This window comes from Daphnia carinata, chromosome 4, assembly GCF_022539665.2.
Source record: "Daphnia carinata strain CSIRO-1 chromosome 4, CSIRO_AGI_Dcar_HiC_V3, whole genome shotgun sequence".
In the NCBI taxonomy this organism is placed as follows: domain Eukaryota; kingdom Metazoa; phylum Arthropoda; class Branchiopoda; order Diplostraca; family Daphniidae; genus Daphnia; species Daphnia carinata.
In genome coordinates this window covers 1,520,712-1,542,522 of record NC_081334.1, presented here as the reverse complement: position 1 = coordinate 1,542,522, position 21,811 = coordinate 1,520,712, and the positions used below count along the sequence as shown (strand labels likewise).

General features: G+C 40.9%; 4 protein-coding genes across 5 annotated transcripts; 1 reads left to right on the top strand and 3 right to left on the bottom strand.

The window, feature by feature from the left end:
• Positions 1-150: 150 nt before the first annotated feature.
• Positions 151-2,150, bottom strand: LOC130695311 (glycoprotein-N-acetylgalactosamine 3-beta-galactosyltransferase 1-like). The gene is made up of 5 exons (XM_057518433.2): positions 1,263-2,150; positions 1,023-1,164; positions 699-958; positions 477-625; positions 151-362 (listed from the first exon to the last, which is right to left on the bottom strand). Exons 1-5 carry the CDS (start codon positions 1,579-1,581, stop codon positions 246-248), a joined length of 987 nt encoding a protein of 328 aa, XP_057374416.1. The 5' UTR covers positions 1,582-2,150; the 3' UTR covers positions 151-245.
• Positions 2,151-2,447: 297 nt separating this feature from the next.
• LOC130695315 (uncharacterized) lies at positions 2,448-4,371 on the top strand. Its single transcript, XM_057518440.2, has 7 exons — positions 2,448-2,646; positions 2,884-3,013; positions 3,082-3,138; positions 3,197-3,348; positions 3,415-3,511; positions 3,583-3,624; positions 4,124-4,371. The coding sequence occupies exons 1-7, from the start codon at positions 2,595-2,597 to the stop codon at positions 4,338-4,340; spliced, it is 747 nt and encodes a 248-aa protein (XP_057374423.1). The 5' UTR covers positions 2,448-2,594; the 3' UTR covers positions 4,341-4,371.
• Positions 4,288-6,685, bottom strand: LOC130695300 (cyclin-D-binding Myb-like transcription factor 1). 2 transcript variants are annotated; one of them, XM_057518421.2, is made up of 9 exons: positions 6,427-6,685; positions 6,064-6,240; positions 5,868-5,995; positions 5,614-5,786; positions 5,323-5,551; positions 5,096-5,247; positions 4,836-5,036; positions 4,567-4,773; positions 4,288-4,499 (listed from the first exon to the last, which is right to left on the bottom strand). In XM_057518421.2, exons 1-9 carry the CDS (start codon positions 6,559-6,561, stop codon positions 4,411-4,413), a joined length of 1,491 nt encoding a protein of 496 aa, XP_057374404.1. In that variant the 5' UTR covers positions 6,562-6,685; the 3' UTR covers positions 4,288-4,410. The 2 variants fall into 2 exon arrangements, with proteins under 2 accessions (XP_057374404.1, XP_057374405.1); XM_057518422.2 differs by having other exon boundaries at positions 4,288-4,496; positions 6,427-6,684.
• A 298-nt stretch (positions 6,686-6,983) lies between these two features.
• On the bottom strand, positions 6,984-13,224 carry LOC130695290 (dihydropyrimidine dehydrogenase [NADP(+)]-like). The gene is made up of 20 exons (XM_057518404.2): positions 12,895-13,224; positions 11,901-12,011; positions 11,390-11,566; positions 11,143-11,304; positions 10,843-11,036; positions 10,637-10,763; positions 10,404-10,554; positions 10,130-10,299; positions 9,829-10,039; positions 9,569-9,753; positions 9,257-9,472; positions 9,018-9,182; positions 8,779-8,931; positions 8,553-8,712; positions 8,371-8,480; positions 8,200-8,313; positions 7,956-8,135; positions 7,661-7,891; positions 7,428-7,585; positions 6,984-7,360 (listed from the first exon to the last, which is right to left on the bottom strand). The coding sequence occupies exons 1-20, from the start codon at positions 12,934-12,936 to the stop codon at positions 7,261-7,263; spliced, it is 3,117 nt and encodes a 1,038-aa protein (XP_057374387.1). The 5' UTR covers positions 12,937-13,224; the 3' UTR covers positions 6,984-7,260.
• Positions 13,225-21,811: the final 8,587 nt, after the last annotated feature.

The window sequence follows — 21,811 nt, the reverse complement described above, 5'->3', positions numbered from 1 at the left end:
GAGTGTTACTTTTGCTATTTTTGTGTACTACAATAGATGATTGATACAACTGTTAGCTTTTGCAAGTTAACGTCTTTAAAATACTACTGTTTAATCCATGGGAAACGAGTGAAGACTAAGACGATGACACTGCTTCACTATCCAATTGAACTTTCACATTTAAACATTGTATTGCGTATTCGTAAAAAAAAATTTCCATTCCAAATTTTGTTTCGAATCTCGCAGAGGTAGAATCGTTCAATATTTCAAGGTTCAATGTAGTTGTGAATACGGAGGCCATAGATTAGGTACTCATAGACCTTAAGCTCATACTCTTTGACATAGTGGAAAGAAACTGCGTAAGGTGAACAACACTCCATACCCTGGCGACGAAGCAAGAAAAGTGTTGGTTAGTGACATCACTATCGACACATTTCAAACTGTGCACAAAAATTAACGTAGCATTTGTTTGCGTTTATTGGAATAAAAGTACTTACTTGTCTAATGGGATAGAACGCCCACTGTTGCAAGAATGTGTCAGTAGGGAACTTTATCATACTATTCAAACTTAAAGGCAAGAAGCGTTCTAACTTGTTTTCATCCCGAGAATCACCAGCTGTCACGTTTACGTTTTCTAAGCAGCTTCCTTTCAGAAAAAAAACATTTGGATTTACAATAGAAAATCAGCGAATAATAAAGGTAGAAGTGTCGAATAATACCCAAATTGACATCTTCGTGTCCTTTGGGGCCGGAAACGCACAAGCTGCCTCTGGTATTGCTGCTACTGTCTGACGAGTTCATTTTTGGCAGAGCAATTTCAACAAATCGCCGGATAGCTTCTTTGCTCAAAACATATCCTGAACCGCCAGACATGAATCCTTGTTGAACATTAGGATTTTTGTATTTGAAGCCGAGATGAATAGCTGCAGAAGAGTTGAAAGACGAAAGCAAATAGCGCATATTTTCCAACACAGCATACCTAAGCAAGAAAAATGAAATTTGTTTAACGATACAAAAATTAAATGTTTAAACAATGCCATTACGTATCGTCATCTGCTTTGTAGAACCATTCAGCGTCATCCAAGTGATGGTGGTAAAGATACTTGAGAGCTTCTTTAGTCTTTCCCCACAGATTTTCGTACGTGTCGTTCATCGGTAAAACGACAGCGTCCGGCAACCTATCATCTAGTTATTTTGAATTATCTTAGAAAATGAATTAACCTTCAAAATTTCAAAACGTTATTGTGTAAGCTATAATTTCGATTGGATAGAAAATCAAATACCTTGCGCGGAACTCACGAACAATAACTTGTCGCATCGTCTTCCCCAAGTCTCCTTGATTAGCTGTGCTCTGGAGTGGGTTTTGGGGGAAGTAGTAATCCAGCAGAGAATGCGACAATGTCTCATTTGAGGCTTCGAAGTTTTCGTCTGCAAAAGTGTTGGCTGTCGACGAAGTTCACTTTCGAAAGATTCATATAAAGAAGATGGTGCTAAAAGCTGAGTGGCCAAAAAGCCTAGTACCAAACCGGCAAGAATTCCTTTCGAAGATCGAATGTAATGCCACAGCTTCCCGCAATTAAAATTTTTTTTTATCCCTGCCATTCACTAAAGCTGTTGCTTATTAGCAAAGTTAACTTTGTTGATTAAACTAGTATTAACTGGTGGGAGAGATACAAGTTCGCAGCTATCGTCTTGAATTGGTTAACAGTCACTATCCTATAAAAAGGAGGATTTCTTACATCGAATCCATCTTAAATCCAATGATTTGAGAATTTATAGGTCGCTTTCTTTAGTCTTCGAGCCATGAGTTAGGAACAGAAATTGATTTAGACATCACCAATTGCTGTCTTGCTTTCAAATATTGGTACAATATATCTATGCCCTGTAGGGTAGCCGGCGTTTTCCTTTGACATGCGACGCAACATTTCTCATATGCTTACTAAATTGGGCTTGATACTAAATTACATTTGATTGATGATGAAAATGTCAACCAGTTTACGATTTTCGTATGGCTGTATAACATTGCATAATCAATCAAGTATTAAAAATATTCAAGGTTCCATTATTCTTGTTATCTCTCTAGATATAAGTCAAAAATAGGCTTTTGAGCGAAGAATTCATCAGTCTACAATATAATTAGATGCGCTTGACGTGTTTGTCCAGATGGAACCACACCCATTATTGCTTTAGTCAGCTGGAATTTTTTGTTTTTAAACAGATAGTCTGCATTAACATCGCTTCGGGTGACACACGTGCGTGGGCGTAGAGAGGCATGCGGTATTTTTCGACCGCAAGTTTGACTTGTTGTGTAGCTCTTATCAAGTCCCTCAGAGACGGAAACATTGTGGTTGTGAGCGGACGTGTCGTTTGCTTACGCTTCAGAATACTGACGTCTCATTTTTTAAATGTAAAATTTGTTTTGATAGTGCTATCGATTTACTGGTGAAATTTTTCGAGGTGCACTAATTCTATGGAACGATTTTTGGCAGTGAAATTACAAGGGTGATGTCTACCCTTCCAGACTAAAGGATAAAATAAAATTCGATGTCTGGCTCCGAAATTACGTCAACCCTTGTTTTGCTGCTTTTGTGAGACACAGCTGTGTTTACGTAACCATGGCGTGGCACACGAAATTTCACTGTGCAGCGGTACTTCTAGCGTTAACAGGTGAGGGAAATATTTTATGAAATTTGACTTGATACAGGCAGACTTGTACTGTCTGATGCCATCCCGTGAATAGTAACGGGGCAGTGCCATATAAGCACTAACATCGCTAACGGCTATTGGCCGTCATCACGACTCTTTTGAACGCGTCTATACCACAGCTCTTGTCTGGCGCCAAATTCTTTGGATGACTTCAACAGCTAATTGCGTTTTTCTTTTGGACTATACGACAACAAACAGTTTTCTTAGCAACAACGAAATCCGAGCCTTCGTGCGCAAACGGTTCCAGCTATGTAGCTGACTGCCTCCACACCTACCTAGAAAGAGATTTTCCTTCTATCGAAGCCATAGTCTTTCCCAAAAAACGAGGGTTTGTTTCACGAGAAAAATTAAATCGTTAGTGGGCAATTGTTAATTTTCATCTTTCTTTTTGGTCAGCAATCAAAAGGATAAAGTGTTACTACTAGACGGGCCCGAACTTGAAGATCAATGCCAGTAAGTTTTAATTGCGACAAAACAAATCGCTATTTTCGGTATTTCTATTTAATTTTAGTCGCATTGGAGAAGTTGTAGAATGTTTGGAAGATCTTCAACCTGAATGCTATTATTACAACGAATTTTTCCCATTCCGGCATTTGGTAGCATCACTTCGTAAATCCATCAACTGGGTGTGTACGCCGGAACACCTTCGCGGTCGATTTCGAAGTAAAGCCAAAATTAAAGCCATTTCTATGAGTTATTCTTAAATTTGAACAACGTCCTGCTAAACAGCATTGCTCAATGCCTTCAACTGCTTGGAGACTGCTCGTCAGCAAGCCGGCTCTCAAGACCAGGCTTGTTTCCATCCTAACATTCCAGCGAATATATGGTGGGTGAAATTTATACGACAATATTTAATGGTAGATTATTATTAATGAAAATGCAATTTAAAATCCACAGGCAACGAATCGTTAGACTTCAAAGTGGGACAGAAGTCTGCAAGTAAGTTCAAATTATTCGTAAATTCGGGATTACGTATTCTTTCTTCAGTTGTCGTATGTCTGTGAATTTTTTTTAATTGGTGGATCTGCTATTAAAGACGCAGGCACAGCTATAGGGGTTATTCATGTCGTTTGCTTGACCCTCTGTAGCCTATAGGAGATGCGCACATGATACCGCCATGTGTTGCCTTTGGGATATTTATATCTCTGAGCTCTAGTCGTAAAAATACAAGCAACATGAATCTTACTATTCGAGACAAACGTCTGGTTTGGACATTGTGACAAAAAAAGAAAAATCATATAATCTAACGCGGAAATAATACCAACTGCAGACACCTTTTTTAGTTAAATCCAAAATTAGACGTTACATGCAAAACTGAATTAGAAAATCGGCCTAAAGCACGAGCTTTTACTGATTTGACTGAGAAGCCTGATCGATATTTTGCTTTTACTAAGATAACCACTGTATTTAAAATAAATGTTTGTACTTTATTTAACAGGGCGTTGGCCAGCCATATGAACTGCACCCACGGTTACACCACCAGCTGTCCCGTTGAAGCGCAAGTCGTTTATAAAGAGTTAAATCAGTTATTTTTGAATGCATGGTGTACACCATCCCAGATCTATGCAAGTCGGGCAGAATCACCTTTTTCCTCTTGCACTCTCTCTTTAATCATAGCTTTGGCACTTATCAGTGTGCAAAGCTATTTCGCATAAAATATGTAAGGAATACAAGGAACGGAATGAATTTGCTCGAGAGCCAATGTTACCCACTAATCACAAATTGTCATTTGCTTGCGTGAGAATGTTCCGATTCTTGATCGCTTTTGTCCACGAACCCTAGCGGGCTTCCGTGTGAGCAGAGAGAACTACCTGCTTATCAATAACAATCGAGTACGGTAAAGCAGAACAGCCTAAGCTAATAAGGTTTCTAGACGCATACCACTAAACATCACGTCCGTTGTGACGGCCGGTTCTTCTCCTCCATCCAAATCCAAATGAACTACAGCCACGCTGTCATTGCCTGTTTCAGCGTTCTGTCTTACGTTATTGGCGAATTCAATATCGTGTCGTTCGGCCCTTGACAAAATACTTGAACAGCCCTCCGCCGTATTGGGCGTACAGAGGTACATCGGAATGTTGGTTACGCCTACGAGATATACACTATGCTAAAAATCTATTTCTATGAATGAAAGAAAGAAGGGGACTTACAGGATGAATTGAGAACGACTGGCGGTTGTCCAAATCCCACGCTGAAATTTACACCGATAGGTGCATTGATTGACGCAGATGAAACAATTTCAATTACACTGAGAACTCCGCTAGCACGTGCAATACTGGACTGATAATTTTCTTCGTTTACCATTGAGGTTCCGACACGATTGTGTCTCATGTTCAACTGACTGCAAATTTCTAAATTTAAAATGATAATCATTTGATGCAAAAGCTATGCACTTATTGTTGTTAACTACCTTTTAAACTTAGGTTGTCACTGCCTTTCACCGAGCTCTTTAGCCTTTTCCATTTAGCTCTCAACCATTGATGGGATCGAACGGAAGACCGCGGCCAGGATTGTGTCAGGTCGGCCCAAGCAATCTCCTTATCACTGTCCAGCTCAGTTAACCTGTTCGTAAAAAAATAAAATACATACAATTCTTTAAATATATGAAACTGTAAGATTGTATGGAAATTAAAGAACCTGTTTATTAGATGAAGTTCGTCTTCGTCGTTCCATTCTACAGCTCCAGTTCGTTTTATGCTGCAATAGCTTAGCCACTTTTTCCTGCACTGTCGTTCACTACGGCTTCCTACACGATGAGCAACTTGAATCCAAGGTATACCAGCTACCGGATTTTCGCCCGGTAGACATTGGGTAAAGGCAAAAACAGCTTCGAACAGAAGATCTTCTTCTTCCGCTATCCAAGGCCCTATTAGATGAACACTATTAAATTTTAAATTTAGGTTTATTGACGTATGTCTAAGATACAACCCGCGTTGCAATCTTCTTTAAGGTGACGGCATCTATCTTTGATGGATGCTGCAGAACGTCCCATTGCTAAACCTATTTTTTGCCAGTCATTCCCATATTCCTTCCTAAGTTCTTGCAGCTTTTTTAATTCTTCCGTGCTGTATTTTCCTATATGATTCTTTGAATCATACATCCTGAAAGCAGAAAGAGGGCACACAAAATAATGCCAACTCTGTTTATCATCATTTTAACAAAAGGGCACTGGTGATGCATACCTCACCACTCTTCGATAAACAGCAAACAATGGTCTGTTGATTCCTTTTGCAATAGTTTTATAGAAATTTTTTCGCTTTTCTTTTCCAGATTCAAAAATTATTTCACATGGGTCTTTTATTGAGTAAGTCTAAAAAAGTTAGGCCAAATTATTATACCTTCAAAGGCTTTAAATCTATATAGTTATATATAACTTACATCACAATAATCCAGTATATTTTGCTTAAGTTGTTGGGTTTCTTCTTTGTTCCAAACTCCTTGTTTCCAAGCTTGCCCTTGATTCTTCAAGTGCCCTTTTTCTTGAGAAGTTGATGTCCAGCTGTGAATGTTTGACATATGATTTTTGTGCATCTCTTCATGTGTGAATGTGGATTCCTGCATAAATTTAGCAATATTTGGTAAAGTCTCTCCGCAAGGCCCTTAGCACAACTGGCTTGAAAGTACAGTACAAAGAAGTAAATGCATCATTTTAGTACAAGTAAGACAAGTAAGACAAGCAATGCCAAGGATTTACTTTAAATGACATGATTTCAGAAACTTTGTCTGTTTTTCCAAATTTACCTCACTGTTCGAAACTTGATTTTCGTAATATTCTTCGCCATCTAAGTTAACCAAATACTGTTCTCCGCCTAGCACTTGAACTGAAACTTCTGGTGTAGGCGTCTCGCTATTAAACTGGACAGACTCTGTCGCCATTTTTAAGAATCAATAACGATCGCTGAAAGACAAGTTGATGTTTTGAACACTGAATAAACGCATATGCTTCACAGGTAAACAAATAACATTTGTAGCATGGCGGTAGTTAAAACATGAAATGGGCGAAAAATGTCAAAGACACCGCTAAAGCGAGGAAATTTGATGTGGAAACTGTAAAACATGGAAAATCACGTAGTGGAGCTCTGGCAATTGCGGTAGTGCTATTCTACTTACAAAAAGGTGAACGACTGGGCGAACATTTGAAGTTTCATTGTTTAAAAGTGAGCTGTTTTCGCCTCTCTCCATTTTGCCTTGCTGGGGGCAGTGTTTCCCAGCAATTTCTTATGGAATTGTACAATTCGACGACACACAGAACGTATTTTGCTTCTCGTCACCGGTAAACGAAAACCGAAAGCAAATCGTTTGGTAGAGTTAATTGATACTGTTTATTACCAAAAGCTCCTTAAGCCCATACTTTGAAAGTTGGTCCACTTTGCTAGTCTACCGCACAGGAGGTGACAGAGACATTGTTATCAAATAAACTGGATATACTGTATATCATATCTAATGTAACTGATCCCCAACACCAGAGTTTAAATTTTGAACTATCGGTGGTGCAGCTAGGACATATTGAGATTTCGCCAAAAAAAGAAACCTCAAAAGTGTAAACGACACGACAACTCGAAAGTATCTGGATACCTAGAAATCCTGTGATTGGGTAACCGCCAGACGACGGTTGGCGTCTGCACCCAGAGCAACTCCTCGTTTGGGAATGTACGGGATTTTCCGTGGCACCATTCTGTTATATCAAAAAATAATGCAAATTAGATATTTTCAAAAGGAAACTAGATACAAATTCGCCTTACGTGATACAATCAATAATGGGGCAAACGGAGAGACAAAGCGTGCAGCCCGTACAGTCCTGATTAACCTTCGGTAGATGGGTAACTGGATCGAAAACGATGGCTTGATAGCCGGAATCGTTACACGTCATGTAACACTTACCGCAGTTGATACACATTTCCTGCAATCATTTTCAAACCGTAAGCGTGAATAACAGCGTGACGAAAGTATGTTTGCTGCGTTCTTTTGTTTTTACCTCATCAATCATGGCAACGACTTGTTGTTTATTATCAAGGTCGCCATAGGTTCCAATGCGGTCAATAGCAGCAGCAATGATGGCACGAATAGCGGGAATTGGTCTCGCAGGTGCGTTCGGTGGCCGCTGAGGTTGCGGTTGATATGTATCAGCCAACAGATCATCTGCTTTCTTAAATTCGGCCAATTTCTTCTCACGTTCCTTCATGAAAGGTCCGAAATTCGGCAAGTGCTGCAGGAATGAACGAATTGCTTGTTAATTAAAAGTCCCTGTAATTATCTGCATTAGGATATACCTGATCAACCACCGTTTCCACCTTGGCAACCGGTTTACCGACTTGGTGTCGAATGGTTGGTGGACTCTGGCCATCCCATCCCTTAAGTCCGTCAATGGATTTGAGATACAACAGCGTTTTAAGTCCGGTGATGTAATCATCCACGACAGTGAAGTCTTGATTCTGTACGGAACTACAGATCTGTAAGAAAAAATGTTTAATTATTATTGCCCCTACAAATTGTACAAACCGGCTATCGTCATACCTGGAGAACGCTGGCACCGCACTGGAGGAACTGGAGAGCTGCATCCGCAGAATCGATACCACCCGTTGCTAGAATCGGAAATCCGGGAAGAGCTCTAGCGATGGCTGACACAGCCTGACAGGGAACCATTCGTTATTTAAGCCTCACCAGATCAATAGCGGATATGAATACTTTCAAAGCGATGGGACGGATGGCATTGCCCGACATGCCTCCGTAAGTGGTCTTCTGCTCCTTACCGATCGATGGCCAAGCCGATCCGTCACTGCGCACACCCATTAGTCCTGATAGAGACAACCAAAAATGAAAATGAATTCAGAAAAAAAGAATAAGTTCAACCGAATTATCGTTCAGACCTGACACTGTATTGGTGGCTGTCACGCCATCAGCCTGCCCTTCGTAAGCGGCTTTTGCGATGGCAACTATTGAAGTGACGTTGGGTGTCAATTTGGCGAAAAACGGAATGGTGACGGCTGCTCTTACCCATCGGCAAATGTTACGTACAAGCTCAGGATCCTGTCGATAAATATCTTTGTTTGTAAAGCTAGAGATTCAGTAAATGATTTGGGTTGAAATGTTTACCTGTCCGCACGCCAGGCCCATCCCACGCTCTCCCATTCCGTGCGGGCACGATAAGTTTAATTCGAGGGCATCAGCTCCGGCTGCGGCAGCCATGCGCGCAAGCTCTGTCCAATCGCTTTCATTATAGCTGCACATGATACTAGCGATCAAAATCTATTGATATAAAAAAAAAAAAAAGAGTTTGTTACGTAGGAGAATAAAAATAGAGATCAAAGTTGAGATTGACACGCAAGTTTTACGTGATTAGGAAAGTCGGCTTTGAGCTCGGTGACACTTTGACACCAGTACGCAGCAGTCTTCTCGGAAATCAATTCAATATTGAGGAAAGATCCCTGACCGGGTCCATAAATATGCCCAGAAGTGGTTCCTCTCACGATACGAGGGGACACGTTCGTTACAATATCCTGTAGAATAAGGAAAGGACTCCATCAGTTCCTGGAATTCCGCGTGTAAAGGAGAGCATTTATTTTTTACAGACCTTATCCAGCGAAAATGTTTTGGTGAGGGCAAATCCCCAACCGGCTTCAAAACCTCGACGGATCATGGCCGACGTGGTGGTGGGCGGTGCCGAAGCGAGTCCAAAAGGATTGGGAAATTTGAGTCCGCACATTTCCACACTTATATCAACCATGTCAATGGGTGTGTAAAACTTTGGCAATTTGGGTTCTGATGAAACGATCGATCCGTGCAATCCCTGCGTGTCAACAAACGATTTAGCTTTGACATGTTGGCCGTTGAGTGACAAAGTCGTGCAAAGGAAAGGCTAACGCCCTGTTTCGAGTTCACTAACCTGAATATACTGGTGCATGTGCCAAGCGGCAGTCTTTCCATCGTTAACAGACTCGACGGTGGTCTCGGCTACGCCGGCGATGTCTCCGCCGCAGAACACCCATTCTAGACTCGATCGCATTGTGCGTGTATCCACTTCTGGCAATTCCCAACGATTAAACTTGAGTGGTTCCATTGCAGCTTTCACTTGATTACGTAAAAGGAAAAATACAAAACAATTATAGAATTGAAAATTTGAACATTTCAAATGTAGAAACCAACCGTCCGCATTTTCTAATCCTGAACCGAACGCGGAAATAATCCAGTCCGCTTTCAAACGAACTTCTTGCTCTTCATCTTCTATCCACGATCCGTCGTCCAGCTGCTCTGTACGCAGGAATTTAATTCCAGAAATACGATCACCTTTGACAATCACTTCTTTTGGGGCCAAGAAAGGCATAAACTCACATTTTTCTTCAATGGCCAAGCCCATCTGAAAACACGAACGTAATAAAAAAAAGGCTGTTAAAAACTCTAAACAAACAAATGGGCAACAACAATAAAAATCGCGAGTGTTTCTTACCTCTTCGGGCACGGCGCGGACATTGTTAAAGCCTTTGCGGAAGACGACAAAAACTCTTTTGGCACCGCAACGCAGAGCCGAAGTAGCACAATCGAAAGCCGTGTCTCCGGCTCCCAAGACGATCACGTTACCGTGCAGAGATGGTAGGGCAGATTTGCACTTGCACATTCCTAGACAAATAGAAAATATCATTTATTTCCCGTTGTCACAAAATCGATGAGACCTCCATAAAGATAGAGTAAAAAGGAAAACAAATGACAACTGAAAAACGTACCAGGTTTGCTGGCGGCTGAAACCTTGGGCAGGAAATCCTTTGAAGTATAAAAACCCATTTGTTCGTTCAAATTTTGAAAGATGGGGATCCTCTTAGCTTGTGGTAAACCTATTCCAATAAAAACTCCTTCGTATCCTTGCTCTTTCAAGCCCTGGAAATTGGGGGGGAAAATATATTTCCAGACGTATTTGTTTTGGGATTGTATTATTAGAAAGAATTGATCTTTTTTATACCTGCAATGTGATGTCTTGAACGCTTAGCGATCTGCCCTTTACGATTTTCACTCCCAAATCTTTCATCAGTTCGATTTCGAAATCGACCACCTCGTAAGGTAGGCGATACTGGGGTATTTCGGAGGAACTTGAACACACAAAATCTTTTGTTGTTTAGTTTGTTCATTTTTGTGTGAAAATTATACGCCTCAGCTGATTTGATTCACCTGAGACCGCCGATGCTTTCATTCTTTTCAAAAATCGTCAAATCGGAATAACCCATTCTGGCCAGAAACGTGGCACAGGAGATTGAAGCAGGACCACACCCTAGGAGGGCAATCTTCGATCGATATCCGGGACCCAGATCTTCAATTGCAAGATCCGGTGAGTGGATTTGCGGAATTTTCATTAACTTAAACATCTGTTGGAAAGGAAACGTGAATCAAGTGGTTCATTTTTTTAATGATTTATGTTCTTTATTCTATCGATCAAATAAGCTATGCGTGTTCATCTTTATTGCTTGTTACCTCCGTGGCGAATTGCTGTAACCCTCCAATGTTGATAGGCCCTTCTTCCGACGCGTACAAATTGCAGCCACCCACGCACAGGTCGCTAGTCGGGCACACCATTCCGCACGTCAGGCCGAGCGGATTATCAGAGAAAATAGCCTTAGCAGCTCCGTAATAGTTCTGCAATTAAAAGAGCGATAGCCGGTTATATTCTAAAAAGAACCCTTTCTTTTAGTTTCTTTTTTTCTTTATTGCTATTGATTACCTTGGTGGAGATGCTACCAATGAAACTCTTGACGTCTAGCTGAGTTGGGCAAGACTTTTGGCAGGGGGCGTCGGCGCATTTTAGGCATCTGGCCGCCTCACGCACAGCGGCGCGCTCGCTCAACGTCGTGTGTTTGATATCATCAAAGTTTTGGAACAAATCCGGTGGACCGCACGACTGAATAATCGCATGCCAACAAAAAGAAAAAACATCAAAAATAAATGACGATTTCCTTTTTAAGTTTGTTGTAGAGCGGAAAGAACGAGTCAACCAAATAAACTAATGTTATTGAATTTCCATTAGTAAAAATAGAAAGATTTTCATTTATATGATCAAGTCATCTGAGCATCAGTTGAATTCATCAGATTGGTACTCAAGCACAGTAGGAAATAACGTCTTACGAAGGACGTCTGTGAGGAAGATTGAGCGAAGTGAAATAGGCAAACGAAGGTTGGCGTCTATTGCCAAGAAAAACACGCCGTTTCACAGCGCGAAGTAATTGGTTATTTACCTGGCAGTTTTTATCTTCATTTCGTTTCCAGTGTTTCTTGATCTTCTTGGTCTCGGCTGACGGAACTAAACTGGCGAAGGGTTTGATCTTCGGGTTCAGCGCCAAAATGTTCTGCGAAAAAAGAATTAAACGGAAAGGTCAATGATTATCAAATGCATTGCAATAAAAGACCAAAAAAAAATGGTAAACAACTGATTTCTTTAGTTTAAAATAGTAGCCTTTAACACGCCATTTTGTGCAAGACCCGAATTAATTTTCTGACAGGAGTCTGGATTTGAAACGTGGCGAAAATCTAGTTCCCGGCAACCAACTTTTAACCTCAGGGAAGTTATGTTAACAGAGGCGCCCAGGAAAGGCTTCAGTATTATCGTGATACCACTTGCCCTTGAGGCAAGTTTGATTAGAAAGTAGCAAAAACACTGCGTATACAGACAACTTGCAAAGTTCGCTGTTTCCAGTAACTCGTTTATGAACCCAAAAGGGCACTTAATATTTAAATTGGGCACCAGAATAATTTAATTTTAGCTACGGGGGGTGAAATACATTATTCAATTTCCAACCGTGTGCGTCTCCAATTTCTTTAGAAGCCCTACGGAAAAAAAAATAAGGCATAATATTAGTATTCCTCTTTTTAAACTTTCAAATAGCCCACCGCGTCGGTAAATGGCCATTGGTAATTCGACAGCATGCCTAGCTGAAATTACGTAGTGCAAACAACTAACACATGTTTCAACGCAGTTCCCTATTTACCTGTACCGACCCCGCCCTCTTTTGTCTCCCAATGAGGCTGTCGATAGGTTTACGTAAGTTTCTCTCGCGCCTTATACCTTTCCACGACAACAAGTCGTTTCGACTCGTTATCTTCCATTGTTTTTTAAGACATCACCCGAGGATAACCGCAAGAGTGCAATTTTTTTTTCCTGGTCTAATTCTTATCAACTTAAAATTAATGTTTTTGGATAAGCTTTTTGAAACACGGAGCACAAAATCATACCTCAATATCGGCCACATCACGACTCAATCCGAGGTTATCCATTGCGAATGTAGTTGGCGCACTTTGTTTTTCTTTTCGTGTTGTTTTGATGAACTTGTGTACACTGTCTGCTTTGGCCGACGAACGTTGGCGTCTGATAGACGATGATTTCACTCAAACGGCCACAGCAGTTGATCGACGAATGAACGGGATACAGGGAATTAAAGGCGTCAGCTGAACAGTGTGCCAAGTCCCGACTGTTGGGCAAGCCGAAAGCAAAGGAGGTCCAAGGTTCCACGTTTCGTTTGACACTCACAGAGTCCTAAGAAAATCGCTAGTTTTATCCCGGAGCGATTTCTATTCTTGGGGGGCCGCCTTTCTTAGTCCCTACAAAACCTCCTAAGTGGGAGACCAGAGACGAAGATGGGTGGATGGGAATTTTCTTTAAAAAAGAAAACAAAAATATACATGTTAGTATGTTTATGAACTAAAATAAATACAAACGAAAAATCGGACAAAAATGTTACAGCGTGGTTGGCCCTCTTGCGTGACCTACATTCAACAAACATCAACTGCTTTTTTCTCACACCAACTAATCAAAGCCTCAAAATCGATGAAACTTTGAAGTTGCATCGATCAATTAATTTTGCAAAATCAACTAAGAGTTTCACCCTTGTTATTGGGACCAATTTTAATTGGAAATAAAGGACGTAACACTACGTTGACTGTAATAAATTCGTAATCGCAAACGGGAAAAACAGCGCTGCTCGTACGATTATCGAACTGGAAAACAAAAAACACAAAAATGGCCTCGAAACGTCTTATCGAACTCGAGGGACGGGCTCGACTCACATTTCGCTAGTATGGCCAAACAAACAACTGAAAGAGCCTGAGTGCATCTTTCTGTAAGCAAGGAAAACAGGAAACTCATGTATATCTACTCTCAAGAGTAGCAGGGAAACAAACAATCATTCGACTATAGTATTTAGTTACCGTACCGTACAATTGGTTAGCATTCCATTAGAGTTTTCTTTACCAGGTAATAGAAACCTGACTCGAAAGATTACCAATTATGCAGCTAGGCAGACTACGAGCTGTCAGCCTGAGTATGGAAATATGCTGCGTTGCCTTGTCAACTTGATCTTGTTGCTAAGGGAGACTGACTTCCATTTGATTAGGGCCATGCAGCCTCTTACATCTCCTCTTTCGGTCAGTTCCCCAAACAATGACAAAATGCTAAACTGCGCCATCTAAAAGGCCGCTCAATACACTCATATCTTTAAAGCGTAACCTTGCTCTTTTTACATAATTTTTTCTGTAAATTATCAATCTCTCCTGCAATTGTCTTTTATTTTTTCCTGTTGAGCCGCGCGGGTTCTTGTTTTGTTAGTTGTTGGGCTCCGATGTATTTGCCCATGTATAGCCCATAGGCTTTGCCCTTAAATGGGCTTGTTTTTGTTGTCTTTTTTCTTCATAAATTCCAGTAATAGTTCTGGTCAGAGCATTAAAAAATTAAAGGTCGATCTAACGGAGTTCGTTGCCGGAGCCTTGCGATGGTTTTGGATCCCGCTGATCATACTGCCATCTATCGGCAAGCACAAAAAAGACAAAAAATTAATTTCCCTAAAGATACAAAATAGCGAAATGGATGGAAACGAACGAGAATGGCAGACGCCTGTATTCTTCCAGGCAATTGAAAAAGCATATGAATGAAGAGACTAGATGTAAAAACCGACTAGACTCCCTCTATGAACCTCTTGGATAGCTGCGAAGTGGATGGCCTCTCTGCGCGCTCTATTCAACGTTAGTGAAGGACAGTCAATTGATTCGACCTACTACAGTCTGATGCCAAGCTCAGCGTCCTAGTGCCCTTTCATGTCGTCTATCGATTCGATAAAGAGCTACAAGAAAAGAGGCAAAGGGCGAGCACTACGCTCCACGTGTGCAACCATACTCGTGGCGCACGTAACAGGGCGAATAAAGCGACGCATCCATCAGTTTCTACTGCGTCAATAATCTTCAACTTTGGATGCCGTTCTTTCGAGTGGCAGAGAGACCAAACACTCGGCTAACAACGGGTGAATCGCCATCGTTTCAATCCGCATTTCTCTTCCAATTCTTCTTTATTACCTTTTTCGTATCCAACTCCGACGTTGACGTAGGTCTCTTCTTTCTTCATCAACTTCTAATGAGTTCCTTGGCCGTTTAAAAACCATGAAAGTCGTTTCGACGATGGAGGCTCGCGTTTGTTATCGCGTCGCTGACGGAACCAACTCATTCAATTTCACCAACGCAATTTCTGTGTGTCTAGAAATTTACATACGTCCTTGTTTTGTCTGGCACGCGTCTTGTTTCAATAAAAAAGAAACTCTAAAAAATAAAACGATAGTGCTGCCATATCTAGCGTAACTCTTTCCTATTCTTCTAGTTTTCTTTATATTTGCTCCTTTTACAGGGAAATGAATGTGTTCCACAAAAAAAGGGCGGCAGGGAGCGAAGCTATCAAGCCGTGGAACGGTCCGACGGGACTGATGAGATACGTGTTTATGTATAAGCCGTTCAATCTGTGTAACTTCCGACGGCGGAGTTGCACCCTGCCTATCGGCAAGGGCTTGGGATACGTGGTATTTAGATATAGGACTTATGTCATCAGTTCTATTTAGTCGTGCGAAGAGAAATGGCGAAAGGCTTTAAAGGAAACCCTGTCTTCTAGGAACCAGCTTTCAGCCAATTGCCAGTTGAACTCAATGGCGCTGACTGAATTATTCTTCGTTGGGGCGTTTTGTTTACTTCAAAAGTCAATAGTAATTATGTCTGGCAACATTTTCGAAGCCCTCCAGTTCAAATGTATAGTTTTTAGCTTGGTTGTTGATTGAAGCGAAAACATCAACGGTGACACAAGAAAAATAGGGAAGCAATGAAAACAAAAATGCTCTTACTACCCATTATCTCCCACTCACGACTCCTTGTATGTCACTTGCTGTTTACATTGTCCTTTTAAGAGAGCGCAAAGATTCTAAAGACACGCAACAGAAAAAAAACAACCTACCTCCATCGTTCCTTGTAATAGTAAAAACGCTTCGCGCATTTGCAGGATTATATTTGTAGGCTGTATTTTTTATTAAATCCAGGATATTGTTATGATGATCCTAAAAAAAAGCAGAAAAGGTAAAAATTTAAAATTGAAGAGCTTAAGGTCAACTTATTCAAGTGATGAACAATGTTGAGCAAAAAAAAAAAAGAGGCACTTACATCATTTTTTATGTCTTGATTATCATGATGATTTATTCTACTTGATGGGAGTGCTTCGCCCCAACTGCTGTGTAGACTTATTAAACAACTATGCCATTATACACTCTTATACGGCTATAGTATGTCGAGGATGAAGCTTTTATGTACTCATCTGGCTATACGAAATGCTTCTTCTTTCCCTGGGAAATCCCAGACGAGGATGACACTAATGGACCCTCTCTCCATCCAGTAACCCACCACATATATATATATATATATATATATATACAGGCATAGCTTTAATTCGTTCCGGTCTATATAGAACGGATAGGACGGAAGCTCGAGTTCTTTGATCGTCTCTTTTGTAGTTGGATCATGTACGATGGCTTTATGGCCTTCATTTTGATTCAATCGATTTGTAGCTTCGCTGATGATGAGCTTACACTTATTATTAAGACAGACTTGTATTACTCGCGTCTAGCGCTGTAGCATTGGATCATCGATCTCCAGTCAATAAAAAACAAAACAAATCAAAGCCAAAGGGCACCGAATACAAATTAAACGATGGCGATTTAAAGTGCAGACCATCTAGTCTAGAAAATGAGTTAATTCTGTTTCAATAATGCGACCGCAAATTGAACTGCTGCCAGCCGAAGAAAGAAATTCAATTTGGAAACTTTCAAAAGTTGCTGCTTTTCCTAATTATTTCACAAGTCCTATACGTCGTGGCACGTCAATCTGATACGCAGCCCGCATCCGTTGCTTTATATTTACTTATCCATCATTTCATTTCTTCATCCATCTACCCGCTTTCCTCTCTCAGGATTTTCTTTGGCTCTATCTCGTTATCTCGCCGTGCTCGCTGCAAGTTAACGCGCAACCACAATTACACACAAACGAATGCTATATACAAAAGGAAATAGAAGTTGATTGTCATTCTCTTCCAATAAAGAAACAAAACTTTTTCCTTGCCCATGATTGTATTATCCTCGCCGTTTTATCTCTCTGCGGGACGTCTTCCAGCGCAGAATCGATCGGAAGCAACATATTGATTAACAACGAAGAAGGCTACAAGGCATAAAAAGATGATAACGCATATAGAAATAAAGGACGTAACGACCGTCCAGAAAACGAATGTAATCGCGAAAGATCAAAGATAACACGTCAGCGAGCAAAAGAATTGTTAAAAAGAGTGAAGTAATAGCAAAAAAAAAACAAAAAAAAAAAACAAAACAACAAATCATTTCAATGAAAGGGATGTCACCATGGGAATGTACTGTACCAATTTGAAGACTGAAAAAGAAAGAAAACCCCGGACGACGACGACGTGTCGTCCCTTGAGTTCCGGTTTGCTTCGTGAGCGGGACTTTGCTGTCGCCAACCGCTCGTCCCCTGGACGCCACCGATCGATCCTCGACGTAAAACCAGAACAAGCATTCAATGGGAGGAAACGAATGACGCAGCGACGTGAAACGAAAGATGAAAGAGGGGAGTGCAAGTAAAAAGAGGTTAGTAATAAGAAATGAACTTACAAAAAGAAGGAAAGATCTAAAGAGCCTCTTTTGTAGCTAAGCTCTTGCCGATGGATTGGAGTCACAATTCGCAACGTCGAATCAACATTGACATTGGCACTGTAGCCTGCATATATACAGCCGTTGGTGTAGGCAGAGATGAAACACTTGGGAAGTGTGCGCGGAAAAGGTTATTTGCACTACATAAATCACGACTGACGTTTGAATTTATTTCCGAGACAAAAATTGAAAATATATAGACTTTAAAAAAATATATATATAGATCCTAAATAAATGTCTGAACGCAGAGGGAACTAGTTGTGTCAGCAGCTGGTTTTTTTTTTTTTTTTTTTACATCGAACGATGTTTTTTTGGATTCGTTCCAGACACATGCATATATATATTTTTTTTCCAAGCGGAAATTGTTTTATTAGCTCGATATCGTGATCATTGCCAATACCTTATACTACAGCAACCTATTTTTGATTTTGCTCTTAGCTGGGTTTTCACATATAGAATTTTGTTTATGCATCTGGAGCTAAAGGAAAGCGATCCGCAGTAAACCATCTCGTCTAATACATTTCACAATCATTTTCCAGAAATGATCGAGCAAAAAGGGAAACATAGTCAGCACGAACCAATCAATCAAAGTTGGGTCGATTATTGGCCATATACGAGGAGCCCGAATCGAAAACCCGTGTGTATTACGTGTGGCGAGTTCCACGAAAAATGTATCACATTTCTTTTTACAATAGCATCCCCCCCCTCCACCCTCTCCGTTGTGCCACAAACACACCTGGTGTAAAACACACACGCTTTCCATCAAGCTTGGCTGCTTCTAGCAAAAACGATCCGCCTTTTTCTCATTTTCTCTGGTCTCAAGAGAAAAACATTTCACCACTCTAACTGGTATACGCACAACACTCTGCGTGAATGGACGTCTCTGCAACACGTACGCTCTGCTGTGCTTATTATCCATATCAGGAGGCCCTACGTGTACTTACACACCGTTCTTTTTATTCTTCTCTTTTTTTTTGAAAGCCATCGTCTATCAACGAGGCCCCTTTTTGTTTAGAGCCGTCTAACCTGTTATCGTTGTATGAAAGACTAACGGTGAAGTCCATTTGAATATTTACGCAGCCAAGTCTAACGAGGAAGTTGTCATCACGCGAGAAAGAATATCTTTGTTTTTTTATTTCTTTCCCGTTGAAATTCAGGCCACCTGGAAACAAACAAACACGTTCGGCGATAAGAAGGGGGGAAAGAAACGGTGACCTATTCGGCTGACCGCGGAGTCACGCACGCATTTTGTATTTCCCCAAAGGTCTGCCCCGAACTCTTTTTTAGCTCCTGCCCCCGCACACACACAAACAGCCAGTGTGTAAAGTATATTCCCCGCATCTGGTGTGACCAAACCGATCGACCGGCCAACGCGAGCGCGCAAAAGTTAGCTTTCCATATCACGGGCATGCACAACACGCACAGAGGATCCATCAAGTGTAGGAGAAGAAAAAAAAAGAGGGGGTATTACATCGTGAAACAAAACAAGTATTTCAATTTTTTCTTTATTTTTTTTTTGGGGAGGGAGGAGGGAGTCGTGACTTGTTGGCCAACGGTCTGCCCCGTTTTTCATGCGAGCTCTTACGTCAAGTTGTATATATACACACCATCAAGTTTTACTGAGATTTCCCCGTGGCTATATAAACAAAACGGAAAGATATAAAAAAAAGTCTAATATCGAAAGAGTGGCTTGCCAACATTAACAGCGTGTCGTAACTTTTTTATTTTGAAAATCGCCCGTTTCCTTGGCTTCTTGTTTCACGGCGGGACGTTTCAGAAAAAAAGTTTAAACGATGGTTTCGTTTTTCGATGGCATGTGTCTTCAACTTTTTCTTTTTTTTTTCTCGTTTAAAACTTGTTTTACCAACGGAAGACGATTGATGTCAGGGCAGGAAAGTTAGACGCGTGTCCTGATCGAGTATGTTAATTTTCGTGCAGGAATGGCGCAACTCATCGTCCGGCTTGACCAGGCACAGTTTTCATAATGAACAGAGACGGATGCTGAAAAGCAAAGTTTCAAGTGCCTGGGATGATGAAATGAATCCAATCATTTCACTTCGTGGCTTACGCTCGCCTCCTCAAAGTTAAATCCCCAGTTGTTGTAACTTCTTGCATACATTTCGAGGTGCTCTTAACGTTGGCGTCGAGCTTGGTTCTTAGTAGACAGTGACCACCGGCTGTTTACGGTCACTGGTTGGCATTTCAATCTTGATCTATACGCTGTCTGATATCGATTCAACAATCCACTCAACTTCTTTCAAAAGAAATGCACTTTCAAAGGATTCAACAGTGTTTGAAACTGATAAATATTAAAAAAAAAAAAACCATGGAAATAAATAAAACCAAAAGTAAACCTATTAAGAAAACAGCCAAATGTGAAAGAAGAAATCCCTGCTCCGTTCATTTTTCCAGATAGTCACGTTCCAGACGTCACTTGCCGTCATCTATAAATACACGCGTGTAAGGCAAAAGCCTTTTCTATTGGCATTTGTGGATTGCTTAAAAATTCGTACGTACGCACGATGTTGACCACTACATGGATTATGCAAGTTGGCGGAACGTGCCCCGTGCGTGAAAGCCTATCGCGAGTTGTCAGGCCTTTCTCTTATCTTCACGTACTGCCTGCCACGTTTTTTTTTCTTTTTTTTTGATACAGGCCATTTATAGAGTCCGTTATTGAGCTTCCCTTTACGTAAAAGCAGCACTCTGCCGAATACAAAAAACTGAGAGGTCTTTGGATACACAACATAAATAGGCCAAAGACATCATTGTTGCTATAGTCGATCGTATGTATGTGTGTGTGGTTCTGGATGTATTTTCTATTTTATTTTTTTGTTGACGGCAAAGATCGTATATTGGAACTCACACGCTAGCTCTCTGACGTCAATGTATCTCTTTAACTATTCTGCCTGTCCCGCAACACATCGCGTATTGCACAGAATCCCGCTTTTGAAATGTGTTCGCCCCGTCTTGTTTTATGACAAACTGGCCGAACTTATTACGGCATGATGGCAATTAAAACTGAACGAGTCATGTCGATTGTTTCTTTGGGGGAGGGTTAGATCAATGAGCAACAGAGCGATGATGGCAATGCGATGAATGTCGATTGCGAAATGCGAAAATTAAAGACCCACAGTTTAGCATAAGACTGCCGCGTTTGCTCGTAAGACGTTATAGTTGTTAAGTCTTTATTATGATGCGATCAATTTAAAAAAGAAACATGTATGCATTATGCAACTGGGAGAGCGCTGAAGGAAGGTCAAACAACGGGCGATAATCGATATAGTCATTCGTTCTTTTTTTCATCTGCTATTCTTGGTGTGTTGTAATATACTTTATGGAACAAGAACAAAATAGAGTCATCGAACGGGAACAAGCCCATAAACAAAACAAGAGAAGACAAACACACACACACACACACACAGGGTTATACACGGTGTAGTGAACAAAATAAAAATGAAAAAAAGCAATCGCCTCACACAATCAGAAAGGCAACAACCTCACATAGGTCGTTTTCGGCTGAATGTAACAACTAATGCTTTATTCAAAAAGAAATAAGGGACGATAGATAATGGAAAAAGAAAATACCAATGATGGAACGATGCCCATAACCTCCCGAATAGAATAGAATATTTGATACGATACAGCTATATAGTGCTGAAGACTTTGAAGTTTTTTTTTTCTTATGAAAGAATAGAAAGGACCGCAACCCATTACGAACGCTCTTACAGCATGTGGGCAGCCAAACAGCCATGTCCATTTGCAAAGCGGAAGGAAAAACAAATGAGCTTTAGAAAAACAAGTTCCAAGTCACGTGACGATCGTTTTACACGCTCTTGCGTAACAGGAGGAATGATGAAGTGGACGATCGGGAAATGCATTCTCACATAAGATTGGACGACCCGGTTTTCCCCAGATTTTCTATGCATTTGGATTGATTATTATGTTTAGCGCATAGAGATCAATCAAGGACAGAATCCAATCTGTGTTTTGGAAGGTGGGGATGATGATTTGGATGTTTTTCCGGGTTCGCAAAGCGCATACCAATGGGCGATTATTCTCGGCCTGATTATAATTGCGTGGGTAGGCGACGAGAAGGCGAAATAGACGACGTTGGTCATCAATTCCAAGGTTTT